General features: G+C 44.3%; 1 protein-coding gene across 1 annotated transcript in view; it reads right to left on the bottom strand.

Annotated features, from left to right (window-relative positions):
* dars2 (aspartyl-tRNA synthetase 2, mitochondrial) overlaps positions 1-15,002 on the bottom strand; it is a 116,490-nt gene that overhangs the window by 83,425 nt on the left and 18,063 nt on the right. Inside the window, exons 3-4 of the mRNA XM_084327421.1 lie at positions 3,196-3,262; positions 2,645-2,746 (exon numbers count right to left, since the gene is read on the bottom strand). Of these exons, the coding sequence (XP_084183547.1) occupies positions 2,645-2,746; positions 3,196-3,262 (169 nt within the window). The remainder of the gene's footprint in view (positions 1-2,644; positions 2,747-3,195; positions 3,263-15,002) is intronic.

Here is a 15,002-nt window from a genome sequence, read left to right as displayed (position 1 = left end):
AGCTGACTATGATTCTGATAAACACGACATTTGTTCTGGTATCCCGCAGGGCTCTATTATTGGCCCTTTATTGTTCTCCCTGTATATACTGCCGCTGGGTGAATTTATTACCAATCACAGAGTAAACTTCCATTTCTATGCTGATGATACCCAGCTATACCTCTCCGTAGCTCCAGACGAGCCTTGTGCTCTAAAGCCGCTGTTGACCTGTTTGACCAGCATTAAATGCTGGATGAGTGAGAATTTTCTCAAGCTAAATGAGGATAAGACTCATAGTGGGGTCTAGTGAGCAGAGAGAATCGATAATATGTAGACTGGGTAACCTGAATGTAGAAAATAACACTGCAGTAAAGAACCTGGGAGTTATTATTGATTCTGAATTTAATTTCAATACACACATTAATCATGTTACAAAGATTGCCTTCTTTCATCTTAGAAATATTGCGTGAATTAGAGCCCATCTATCCCTGGACGATGTAAAAACACTGATCCACGCTTTTGTTTTCTCTCGGTTTGATTATTGTAATGCACTTTTTTCTGGCCTGCCAAAGAAAACAACTGCCAGATTACAACTTGTCCAAAATGCGGCAGCCAGAGTTTTAACTAAAACCAAGATGAGGGAACACATTACTCCAGTTTTAGCTTCACTGCATTAGCTCCCGGTTGTTTTTAGAATTGATTTTAAAATAATCGTGCTTGTTTTTAAAGCTCTTACTGGTCTGGCACTATCCTACCTCTGTGACTGCCTACATAGATATGTTCCAAACCGCCCCCTCAGGTCCTCTAGTGCGGACCTGCTCAAGGTGCCTACAATGACATAAAAAATACGGCGAAGCAACTTTTTGTTTCTATGGGCCAACGGCTTGGAATAATCTCCCACTACATCTAAAACAGGCAGCCTCTGTGGATAGCTTTAAAGGAAAACTGCAACATTTTGGGAAATTAGCTTATTTAACATCTTCCCTGGAGTTAGACAAGAAGATACATACCTTTTTTGTCTCTGTGCGTGCATTTAGCTTCGGGAACAGTCGCTCCGTTAGCGTAGCTTAGCTTCATCACTGGAAGTGGGGGAGATCCGGAGCTTCATCACTGGAAGTGGGGGAGATCCGGATCCTGATGTTCCCTTACACTGTATACAGTCACGAAATACACTCCAAATACAACTCCAAAACGTTCATGTAAACATGTTGTGACCTGTGTATTCACCACGTGGAGAAATAAAAAATTATTGAATTAGACAATTACGTTTTATAAGCAAATATACTCGGAATTTTTTTTGCCTAACCACTCCTCTCTGAGCGCAGCCAGTGATTTCAACGTGTCGTCGTGATTGTTGACATTCTCATTCATTCAAAGGATCCGAACCGATTGAAGTTTATGGATACCATGACTTAAAATCCTCTTACCTTGACGATTAAAAGCCTCCCCAATTTAGAAAACAGTAATCCAATGGCTGGTATTGTTATACCGGACGCTCTGAGCTAACCGGAGCTAACACAGAACAGGATGGTAAAGCATATATAATGACTTCCTTTCTGGGGTTTTCAAAATAAATGTGCGACGTTTATAGCAGCGGAAAACGTTTATTTTGTACATTATCTAACGTTAACACGAACCTAAACTAACGTTACAACTAACCTAAAGTTAAAGTTAGTTTAGGTTCGTGTTAAGGAGTGGTTAGGCAAAAAATAGTTGCTTATAAAACGTAATTGTCTAATTCAATTATTTTTTATTTCTCCACGTGGTGAATACACAGGTCACAACATGTTTACATGAACGTCTTGGAGTTGTATTTGGAGTGTATTTCGTGACTGTATACAGTGTAAGGGAACGTCAGGCTCCGGATCTCCCCCACTTCCAGTGATGAAGCTCCGGATCTCCCCCACTTCCAGTGATGAAGCTAAGCTACGCTAACGGAGCGACTGTTCCCAAAGCTAAATGCACGCACAGAGACAAAAAAGGTATGTATCTTCTTGTCTAACTCCAGGGAATATGTTAAATAAGCTAATTTCCCAAAATTTTGGAGTTTTCCTTTAAAGCACAGCTCAATACCTACATATTTCAATAATACTCTTGCTTTTAGCTGATTTGAAAATCCCTGTTGTCATTTATGCTTTTTAGCTATTTTGTTCATGTTTTGCAATTTATTTTGTGGTTTTAAACTCCTGCTTTTCTTTTCTTTTCTTTTTGTTTTGCTCTGTTAAGCACTTTGAGCTGCATTCTATGTATGAAAGGTGCTATATAAATAACGACTCTTATTATTAATAATAATAACATTGATATGTCAACTGTATTTAACATGTAACATAAAACTAAATAAAAACACCTTGAAAAAGAAATGTATGTATATATAAAAAGGTTAACTGATGTAAATGAGACTGAGTAGAGATGTGATTGACTATTTTATGTTTTTATTTAATTTAGTTTTTTGGAAATGTGTTAGGCCTACATCTTCAATGTTGAGTATTAACTTTTCCTTCGTGCTTTGTTTTTTCTTTCGTATTTGAATTGCATTACTAATAACATTCTGTATTTGTATTATGTTGTATTGTTTCCTTGTGAGGACCCCAATGATGAATAGTGGTCATTAATCTATCAGCTAATGGGGATCCTAATAAAACAACAAACGCACACACATACTGACCATGTTCTCCTGTCCCTCTGGTCTGTGTTTGACTGTTCCAGTAACCATGACGACCGACTCCACTGTTAGTTCACACAGAGCTGCCTTCACATGGTGCAGAGACTGAAAAAATAAAAGGCAGTGTGTGTGTGCAATGAGTGTGAAGAGACAAAGACTGGTTACATACACAAACACACACTGATAAATACACACATACACACTGATAAACACACACACACATGCACAAGGCATGCACATGCTCACACACACAACTGTCAGCTCGCTTAGCACACTTAGCTTAGGTTAGACTGAAAACACACGCACACACTTGCCTCCAGCTTATGGAGAGATATGGGTACTTAGTAGTTACACAAAACACAACTTCTTTCTCTCTCATGGACAGATCAGATAAGATACTCCTTTATTGATTCCCATAGGGAAATGATGATGATGCACACACACATATATAAGTTAAATACTGTTTGATCAGAGAGACATCATTGTTCTCCATCAGAATTTGGTTTATTAAGATTACAACAAAGACTTATTTCAGTGTTTATAAGAACATCTACCTTGTCCTGTGGTATCAGGACTTGTGTTGAGCCGCTGAAATCTCGCAGAATGACAAACAAGTCTTGTCTGGTGACGAAACCAAAAGGAAATTGTTACAATCCAACACAGAAAATTACATTTCTCTCTTCAATTATCATCATTATTATTATTTATCAGTAGCAGTAGTGGTGATGGTATTAGTAGTAGTATCATCTTATAATACTACATTCCATGAACAGCCTCATCTGAACAAGTGTAATAACTATTTTCTTCCACTGGGTGGGAGTGTTGTAATATGAATAAAGCCTACCAATGTTCAACCTCTCTGTAAATGGTAAATGGCTGTGCACTGTATTTAACACTCTGCCAAGGACGCCTAAACTCGTCATTCCCCGCCATGCTCATTCTGCCAATGACGCCGTAACACGTCATTGAGATCAATATTTCAAAAATCTGTGATCGCAATCATATTTCTCCCCCGGAGACTTGAGATCTACTGTTGATCCCCTCTCAACTCTCCAACGGTTCAAGAGCGCCATCTGGTGGCCGATCGGCGGATCGCCCAAACCGGAAACGGAAACTGGTGCTCATTCCAATTCGGTCCGATCACTCGCTAATAGTCCCGGGACTCGAGCTAGACACAATGGATAGCAATCCGTTACCAATAACTCGATAAACAACATGATTTGGACATATATACTATTATACAACCTGGAGATGGATCGCATATTTCAACATCCCATAATAGGAATAGTTTTGCTCCACGCTCATCGCCCAACGCTACGAGGAAGCTGCGGTGAGTTTCAGCGTTTTCCAACTTTTTTTAACGTGTTCGATACAAACTGCTCTAATGATCATATCACCCACACTAGATGAATCATCTAACGTTGGCCACGGAATTATAAACGACCCCCCCCCCATCCGGTCAACATCAGATGATAAGTAGTAACTTCTAGAAGCACGTCCATTTGAATTTTTTTTATCTCGCGCCGATCGCTATCAAACTGTATACAATCATCAATATAATGCATTTAGGGCTATAAATCACGTTTTGCAGAAAGCTGCAGAAAACGATAAAAACATACTTATACTTTAGACCGTATTTTAGTATGAATATGTGAATGAAAAAGTATAACGTTGCTACACCCTGAACAATAGATACTTGATGTTGAATGGGCCATAGTAATGTCAATTTAGCAATACAATTTAAAAAGTTATAGCCCTGCAAAGTAGGGGAACTTCTCCATAGACAAATAGAGCTGGCAGAGGATGGTATAATGATGTACATAAGCCTGGCGAAGAAAGTGTTAAAGGGGAGATGAAGCATAGCGATATGAACATAGTCATAGCATCAAATTAGTATTTAGATAAACCACAGAAAAAAATCACGTTATAAAAATAAGCCGTTTCTAAGAAAAAAAGATTTGTTATGTCCATTTATGTAGCATTTATAAACATGTGCGCCGCCATTTTGTTCACGCTAAATGCTGACGTCACAGAGATGGTTTCGCCCGCAGCCTCCCACGTACCTAGCTACTACTACTACTACTACCTGCAGCACGCTGTAGCAATATTATTAGGCTCCTCAAATATCGTTATTCATAAAAACACATTTATGTAATATTTTACAGCATTGAGCAACCCCAACAGGGGGATGCTGCATGCTCCGTCATCTTTGAAATGGCGAGACCTGCAGTTGGCACCTGAGATGGCGAGACCTGCAGTTGGCACTGTGTGAGGCCACGACATTTGAGCAAATTAATAATACTGCATGTTTTGAAGGTCCAGATTAATAATTAGAATTAGTTCAACAGAAAGGTATAGATTAGGCTATCACCTAAAGTCTGTTGGTTGCTATATGAGTTCAGCCTCAACCGAACTCAGTCTAAACGTCTTCTTCTTTCTCTGTTATCCTCTGCCCGTCGCCGTCAGCAGATCGATGCGGGAGTATGGTATTCCTCCTCTCCCTTGGCAACACCACAACACCGTTTCCAACTAATAACGGCACTAACGTTACCACCACAGCGCTGTAGCAAAACACCTCTCTCTCCTCACTTTTATTCTCCAACTAACGGTTATCTTTTTCTCTGTTCAATATGTGTTGAGTGCATGGGCGTAACTATGGGGGGGGGACACCGGGAAATGTACCCGGCATGGTTTCAGAATGCAGTTATTGTCCCCCCCACGTTTTTACCGTCCAAAGATAATACATGGATAATAAACGGACACGCGACCGCGGCGACCAGCACTAGGACCACACACGGAAAATTGCTGATTGTCTCTGAGCTGAGTCTACCAGACTACCTGTCCTGAGCTATTATTATGCAAAGATGAGTAGATGGGGGTCGCATTCTTGCCGTGCACGGGCCAAGTACCCACTCGCTACAGTACTCGTCTTTGCATAATAATAGCTTGGGTCGTCAGCCGAGGTGTGTGTTCAAATACGTCATCACATACAAGGTATAAACATAGATAAGATAAGACAGTGCTATCATGTCCTACCTGCATGCAACAACGCAAGGATGCCACCGTCGCCCAAGAGGAGAAAGCTACTTCTTCAAAGCAAACTACGTTTTGCTACGCTGTCGCCGGCGCCTCCTAGAGCTAAACCAGCATAATATATAACTGAGTAGTCTGGTCAGTTTAGGCATAATGGCTGCAAAAAATTATTAACATTTGAGCCAATGTTTTTCTGTTCATTTAGGGCCTGATAAACAAAAAAATGCAAGGAGCCCAAAAAAATTTCTAGGCGAAGTCCCTGAAACGGCCACGCCCACTTTTTAGGCCTGGCATTTTGTATCTCGGCTCCTGAAGGTCACAGAGTTGATTTTGGGCTCAAAAGTTGCGGAAACACCACATTTATATTAGTGTTATGAACAAACATATGCCCTAACACCTTAACTTTTTCAGATATTTGTGAAAAATCACTGCCATTCCGCCACGCCCGTTTTGGCTACGGCCGAAATTCGAAACCGCTCTGGGTGTATCATGGGAGAAGAGTTTTCTCATTCATACTTTGCTTTTATGGGTGGGCTGCACCTTGAGAAGGTTTCTCTGGTCTGTGTTGGCCAGTTGATAAAAGGAACTGGCCTGGATACCATCTTAACCTCAGCTAATCTGAACATCACTGGTCTGACAACTGCTGTATGTGATGTGAATTCCATAAAGAAGGCTAGATACTGCATTCAAATCCTGGCTGTGGTCCTGGCCAATAAGAGAGACGAGGCATTCCAGGCAAAACATCTAGAGGACAACAGTTTGATTTGGAGCAATTGGGTGGCCAATGAAAACAGCCCCATGTTTCACTACTGGACCAATGTCCTTGAAGCAATCAAGAAGGATCTTATCTTCATCAGATACTTTCGGGAGGCCAACTTCATCATGATGGTCAGTGGACTTGAGCAGCTCATTCCTCTTTACTTTGCACTTGATCATACACACTATGCCAGATGGACATCAGTGTTTCTTCAGGATCTCAAAGAGCTCAAATGGAGACACCCAGAGTTGTTCAAGGAATTTCTATCAGGCTCTTTCGCAGTAAACACCAGATGCAACAGATTTTCGAAGATTGCATGTGATCAAAAGCAGGAGCATAATATAAAGGTCATCAAGTCTGACACTGGATACGTCGATATCAATCGGGAAGATCAGGAATTCTTCAGGAAACTCAAACTTGCCCTACCCGAAATCCAGTGCTACCTAGCTGAGGTCGAAGGTCAAGATCTAGCACACGGACACAAAGAAATGCTGGACTCCTTCAAGGAAACGTTTTCAAGCCACACTCTCAAGGTGTATCAGGGGATCCTTACCAACCCCTTCAACCAAGCTCAGTTCATGAGGTTGAACTCATCCATTCCCTTCCCAGATGTGGTAACTAAAGATGCCAGCCTTGTTTTTACAGTTGGCAAAACACAGCATGACCAGTTTGTGCAGGAGCGATTTGTATATGCTCAGAAGGATGTTAGTGAGAACATCTCCCGAAATGCCCTGAAACTCCCAAGTTCAGGTGCAAAAGTCCAGCTTGCTAGCCCTGCAATCAAGCCACCTAAAGGAACCTTTGCAAAGCTGAAGGAGGCCTGCAGATCAAGAGACGAGACAAGGAGGCTCTTTGGTGGTGAATTCACAGGTAAATCTAGTTGATATAATTTCAAAGTTATTCAATGTTTTAGACGCAGGCAACTTTCGTCTTACCAGATTCTCGATACAGTGACGTTTAATTATTCATTTTATAAGTGAATTGATTTGACAGTGCTAATTTAGTTTTGGTAAAACTATTCATTTCAATCACAGGTTTACCATAAGCCCTGTCAAGAAAGGATGGAGACATTTATCACAGCCAAAAGTCAAATCCTGAAGGACATTGGAGTACAAGTTCAATCTACAGCCTCAGAGGGACTATCAGAGGGATAGATCTATCTGTGGAAGTACGAATCCTGGCGAAGTCTCTCACCAAAGGCATGACATTCCGGGACTTTGTCTTCAAGGTGTTGAACAGCGTTGCCAAGATTGGTCATGAGAAGGGAGCAAATCGTATCGACATTGTGGCTGACCTCTACCAGACTATGAACATTAAGACTGCGACTAGGAATAATCGGGGGTCAGCAGGTAGTTCACAGATGGCCTTCAGCGAGAATGACAGTGCCGGAATCTAAGCAATTCTTTGAAGGTTTTCTGTCTAATCAAGACAACAAGGTAGCCCTGAATTTAATGTTTGCCAGGATTGCTAAGGAACATGCATGGAACTGGAGCAAGGAGTTCAGCATCACCTACGGCAGGAAGATCCTTGCAAACGTTGGCAAAAATGTTGAGATCCAGCTTTATGACCGCATAGAGATGCTTGAGGAGGCTAACAACCGCATCATTTGCCATGAGATGGACATGCTAAACAAGGGGATCAAGTCAGTTACGGTTAGAACAGTCGACTCCGATGTAGTTGTCATCCTACTAGGGTTCACTACAAAGTTCCTGTCAGTATGTTGTGATTTGCAACTTCGTCGACTTTGCTGTTCCGGACAAATGCCAGTTCTACTCAATCACAGAAGCACACAAGAAGCTTGGTGGAGATGTGGCTGATGCCATGCCTGTGTTCCATTATACCAGTGGCTGTGATTCTGTGAGCGCCTTCTTTGGCCACTCAAATAATGCTCAATTCAAAGCCTGGATGAACCACAGTAAGTTGACAGAGCTCACTGCTGCATTGAGATGGCTAAGTTGCTTCCCTAGTATTGAGACTGTTAGGAACAGCATGGAAGTTATTGAACCCTGGGTAATGAGCTGGTACAACAAGGCTGGACTGTACGACTGTGCAAGTATAGATGGACTCAGATTACAGCTGTTCAAGCAGTCAGTTAAAGATGAGCTGCGAGACCTGCCCCCAAGACAGGATGCACTTCTACAGCATCAGTTAGATACGGTCCAGGCAGGATGGCTGTGGGGGAACAGCCTTCTACAACTCCCTTGTCCCCCGGTTGTTGAATGGGGATGGACTACCGATGGGGAGAAACTCTTCGTCAAGTGGAGCACAGTTTCCGCAGGAGACACATTGTCTCAGGTAACAGGGGTGTGTAGCTGCAGATCTAATAAATGCACCTCATGTTCTTATGCTGGCAGGGGGATGAAATGTCTCATTTATTGCAAGTGCCTCAGCAAGTGTTTGAATCCTGTGTGATGGGATGTGTGATGTGTTCAAATAAAGTTTTTTTGGGTGCGGCTGGGTGGTGCAGCGGACATTGCGCTTGTCACCAACGCAAGAGACACCGGGTTCAACTCCGGCTGTCGGCGTTGCCTCCGGCTTGGGCCAGCCGTCATACTAACTCAATTGGCAGAGTTAGCGGGTGGAAGTCGATGGGTGGTAATCTGGACACTGTGGACAGCGACTCCTACAGGTCGGTTGGGGACGCCTGCACAGCAGAGACAGGAAATGGCGGGGGTAGTGTGAGCCTCCCACACGTTACACCTCGCCAATGAGAGTCCGCGCTGGCAGGTGAAAAGATGCGACAGGCTGCCTCCTCGTCAGGGAACAAAATTAACATTTTGGCTTACAAGCCAAGGTGGCTGGTAGATTAAAAAAACTACCAGCGAGGCATTTTTTACCAGCCAAAAATTTGAAATCGCTTTTTAGTATATCACCATGTGTTATTATTATTACTATATACAGGGCTCTACGCTAACCTTTTCCCCAGGGAGCACATGTGCTCCTAAATGTGCTCAGTGAGGATTATGTTCTTTGATTTCTCCAGCGCCTTCAACACCATCCAGCCGTCACTGCTAGCGGAGAAGCTCTCCGCGATGCAGCTGGAGCACGGCTTGGTGGCCTGGATCAAGGACTATCTCACTGAGAGGCCACAGTACGTCAGACTAAAGGACAGTCAGTCTGACGTACTGGTGAGCAACACCGGCGCCCCCCAAGGAACTGTGCTGTCACCCTTCCTCTTCACCCTCTACACCTCAGACTTCTGCCGCAACTCAAGCGGGTGCCACCTGCAGAAGTTCTCAGACGACTCCTCCATCGTAAGCTACATCACCGACGATGATGAGGAGGAGTACAGAGCCCTGGTGGAGAGCTTCGTGGGGTGGAGCGACAGCAACCACCTCCAACTCAACACCAGTAAGACCAAGGAGCTGGTGGTGGACTTCCGGAGGGGCAAGAAGAGGCCCCCCCCGATTCCCATCTCCATCCGAGGGGTGGATGTGGAGATGGTGGACTCATACAAGTTCCTTGGGGTACACCTGAACAATAAACTGGACTGGTCGGACAACACAGATGCCCTCTACAGGAAGGGACAGAGCAGGCTGTTCTTCCTGAGGAGACTCAGGTCCTTCAATGTGTGCAACAAACTGCTGCAGTCTTTTTACCAGTCTGTTGTGGCCAGCATCCTCTTCTATGCTGTGGCATGCTGGGGAGGCTACATCAACTCAAGGGACACCAACAAGCTCAACAAGCTGATGAGGAAGGCTAGCTCCGTGGTGGGAGTCGAGCTACCTAGACTTGAGGTGATGGTAGAGAGGGGAATGATAAGGAAGCTGGCTGCCATCATGGAGAACCCCTACCACCCCCTCTACGACGAGCTAGTCAAGATGAGAAGCTCGTTCAGCCACAGACTCATACCCCCCCCGACACTCAACTAACCGCCTCGGACAGTCCTTCATACCAGCGGCCATCAGGCTCCACAACAGTGGGCAGCGACTAGCAGCCTCCAGGCTCCACAACAGGGGGCAGCGACAGCGACTGCTACCAGACATTGACCTGGGACTTATAGGAACCCAAGGAGGACAACCTACACTACCTTAGGCTTACTGCACCCTATGTGGATACTGTGATACTGTGAATAATGTATATTTCAGTGGATACCATGATACTGTGAATAATGTATACTCAGTAGATAGTAAATTATAACACTACCTCATGCATACTGCACCTTATGTGACACTGTGAATAATGTGAATATTCCTCAGCTAGTCAGATAGTAAATTATATTGACCATATTGATCAAATTGTTTACACTGCCTGTGTTGTTTTTTACTACCTGTATACTGTGTTGTTTTACTACCTGTACCCCCCCCCCTCCCCCCCATGCTGCTATGATGCCTGAATTTCCCCAAGGGGATCAATAAAGGAATATCTTATCTTATCTTATCTTAAATAAAATTAAAAATTAGGAGCACACAAAGAAATTTAGGAGCACAGTGAACATTTTTCAAGTAACAGAGTTTATTAACAAACTATTTATTACATGCATATTATACTGTGCGTGCGTGTGCATACTAAGGGTCAACATCTGTGCAATAGCACATATCACCAAAATCACACATTGGCCCATGTCTACTAGACACAAAGGATATCGGTTGTCAAGCTGCTTTTGTATGTTGTACTGTTGTCACAATACCAACATTTTGACTTTGATACAGATAGGAAAGGTAATGGAATATATTATTAGATGACAGAACATGGACAATTCTTTATACAATTATTTAATTCATTATAATTTAAACGCACACACACACAGAGATAGACAGAGATTCTCAGCCCTCCCTTCCCTCACTATGCCTCTGAGCGTCCCCAGTGATTAGCGTTAGCAGTAGTTAACGTTAGCAGGTTAGCTTAGTTGGAGTACTAGTTAGCAGATAACATTACAGTAGCTATTGTTTTTTAGCGCGACGTGGGTATACAGGACTGGCGAGGATGCAAAGCATGTTGGAACCACTGCACGCTGAGTTTTCGTTGCACATAGAAGCAGACTCGAGATGAGTTGTTAGAGCTGATCCACGCTGCTCCGTGTCTATTATGAAATGACAATTGCGCAGTTATTGACAAGCCCACTACGCAAGACAATTTACTCGCACACTGTGCTCCTAAATGATTTTTCCGGTTCTCACAAATCTATTTTTAGAGGCAAATGCGAGTGAAATGCTTGCACTGTATAGCCCTGATATAATACTCTAATATGCTCATATGGCTCCCAATTATTTTACACGCCAGAAATGTGGTCAAATGCATGAAAGACGCAGGATTACAAAGTTTGGGATGTATGGCCCACGCGCTTCAGCTGGCTGTCACGATGGAGTGCTGTCACAGCGCAGCATAAAAGACATCGCACTTTTACGCACTGTTTAGCCTATATTTTACGCGCTGTGTTTAGCCTATTAAATAGGCTAATTGTTTTTTCAGCCTGTTATTAGTATTAACTTCTTTAATTCACACCTCCCCAGTTTGCAACAACGCAACAGCCAATGTTCCAAGACATATTTATATATTTGTATAATTGTTAGGCTATTTGAATCCACCATTTAGGGCTGGTGTATTCAAATAGCCTAACAAATAAAATTGAATATGTCTCGGAACATTGGCCCGCAGATGCACCACTGCAAACCAAAGAAATGTGAACTCAAGAAGCCAAAACGAAGTTTAGCCTGTTTTAGAAGGCTATAGCCAAAGTTGCCTTTTACCACCACTTAGCCTAACGTCACAGTGACCAATTGCAGCCACTCTTATTGTCTGGGACCAAATACGGCCACGCCCCACTCCCAGCAAAAAGTGGGAATCTCTAGAATGGGTTTGGGGCGGCGCTGTATACGGAAGTAGCTCTCAAGGTGACGATTAGACAACACTTTTTTGTTGTCAGTAGATGGCAGCATTGGTTTAATTAAAGGCTGAAAATGTTGAGAACTACAACACTGCATTTCCCAAGAGCGTTAGCACAGGTCGCAGGTCACTGGGATGTGTCTATATTCTCCAACGTGATCTGAACAGCGTTAAACTATTACTGCAACCTCGGTATAGCGACCGAGAATGGCCAACTAATTATCTTAACAAAAGTGCGCTGGTAGCGTTACATATGTTGTCTAAAGGGGGACATATGGTACAATTTAAGATTCTAATGATAATCGGCATATAAAGGACAACACAAAGCATCGTTAATTTGTAAGAAACCTCAATGAAAACGGCGCAGGGTGCTATTGTTATGAAAATGTGATAGAATCCTATAAAAATGTGGACGCATTTGGCCTACGTTCCGTTATATTTTACGACCATCCAAATCATTAGTCGGGGATAGCCCTAAATGTGACTAGTGATAATTTTGTATAGTGGGGCCTCCGGTGATTCCCACTAGTGCACTGCAACCCTGCCCGAGCCCGACGGGGCCCTACCCGACCCGACGAGTTCGGGCTGGGTAGGGCTTTGTTTTTAAATAAATAATTCGGGCTCGGCCGGGCCGGGCAGCGCCCTCTTTTTTTTATTGCGCACGCGCCTCACGCTGCTTTCACTTTCTGTTTTGCGCCAGCTGTCATCAGAGACCAGAGAGTCAGAGCCTCGTGTCTCTGAGTTGCGATGGATAAGTTAACAGATAGGGAATTAGGGAAAGGGAGAGCTTTTGAAAGTTCCCAATGCATCTGGGAAAGCTGCATTTTTGGAAACATTTGGATGTAATTACCACAGGGAGAATTCGAGGACAGTAGAACAGTGCTGAAGACCGAAGTGGTTCAATAACTTCAATTGTTGTTTGAAGTTGGAATAAAGCCAGTTGGCGAACGTTTTAATTTGTTCTTGGATGTAGCAGTTGGTTGGTGAAGTTTTGTTAACGTTATTCAACGCAAAACGTTGAATTAAAATCTACCCAAATCAAAAGCCCTGGGTAGACAAATCCGTCCGTGAGGCTCTGAAAGTGCGCACATCAGCATACAACACTGGGCTGGTGACAGGCAACATGGAAGAACACAAGATGGCAAGATACAACGTCAGGAGAGCAGTAATAGAGGCAAAACGGCGTTACAGGGATAAAGTTGAACTTCAGTTTGAACAGGCTGACACTAGAGGCATGTGGCAGGGCCTCAGAACAATGACAGACTACAAAGGCACCCCCCTCAAACTGAACAGTGACATCTCCTTAGCAAATGATCTCAATTCCTTCTATGCGAGGTTTGAGGCTGTGAATAACAACACCAGCCTACAAACCACGGCAATGGGGGGGGGGGGGGCTGCTGATGGAGACTCAGTGTTCAGGGTAACAGAGCATGAGGTGAGACGGATCTTTAAAAAAGTGAATATCAGGAAGGCAGCAGGACCGGACGGCATCCCCGGCCGCGTCCTAAAAGTCTGTGCCGACCAACTGGCCCCGGTATTCACTGACATCTTCAACCTGTCCTTGGAACAGGCTGTCATCCCCACCTATCTGAAGAAGTCCACCATCATCCCTGTACCCAAAAAATCTACGCCCGCTTGCCTCAACGACTACCGCCCTGTAGCCCTCACCTCCATAGCCATGAAGTGCTTTGATAAGCTAGTGAAGGGCTACATCTGTTCCTCCCTCCCCATCAACCTGGACCCTCTGCAATTTGCATATCGCCCCAACAGGTCCACGGAGGACGCCATAGCCCATGTGCTGCACACAGCAGCATCACACCTGGACAAGAGGCAGGGGAACTATGTGAGAATGCTATTCATCGACTACAGCTCAGCATTCAATACCATAGTCCCCTCCAAACTCATAGCCAAGCTCAGGGACCTGGGCTTGAACTATGACCTCTGCCAGTGGGTCTTGGACTTCCTGACGGGCAGACCCCAGGTGGTAAGAGCCGGCAACTGCACCTCCTCATCCATCACGCTCAACATAGGGGCCCCCCAGGGCTGTGTTCTGAGCCCCCTCCTCTACTCCCTGTACACACATGACTGCGTAGCACAGCGGAACAACAACACCATCATCAAATTTGCTGATGACACAGTAGTGGTGGGCCTGATCTCTGCCAACGACGAAAGGGCCTACCTGGAAGAGGTAGAGAACCTGTCACAGTGGTGTCAGGAGAACTGCCTCTCCCTGAACGTCAGCAAAACAAAAGAGATGATTGTGGACTTCAGGAGGTCGGGGGTCAAGGACTACAGCCCCCTCAGCATCGACGGGGCACCGGTTGAGAGAGTGAACAGTTTCAAGTACCTCGGAGCCCACATATCCGAGGACTTGACATGGACCACACACATTGACAGTGTTGTGAAGAAGGCACGACAACGCCTCTACTTCCTCAGGCGCCTAAGGAAGTTCCAAGTCAGTCAGAAGATCCTTAGGAACTTCTACTCATGTACAATAGAGAGCATCCTGACCGGCAACATCACCTCCTGGTTTGGGAATAGCACTGCACAAGACCGTAGCAGACTACAAAGAGTGACACGTTCAGCCGAACGCACAATTGGAGGGGGGCTTCCCACCCTCCAGAACATTTACAACAAGCGGTGCAAGGGGAAGGCTAAGAGAATTATTAAGGACTCGAGCCACCCGAACAACTGCCTCTTTGAACTGCTGCGGTCAGGCAAGCGATACCGGAGTCTTAAGGCGAG

Source organism: Notolepis coatsorum (genome assembly GCF_963971535.1).
Source record: "Notolepis coatsorum genome assembly, chromosome: 13".
In the NCBI taxonomy this organism is placed as follows: Eukaryota; Metazoa; Chordata; class Actinopteri; order Aulopiformes; family Paralepididae; genus Notolepis; species Notolepis coatsorum.
The sequence above is the reverse complement of the archived record's forward strand: the minus strand, read 5'-3'. Positions and strand labels throughout refer to the sequence as shown.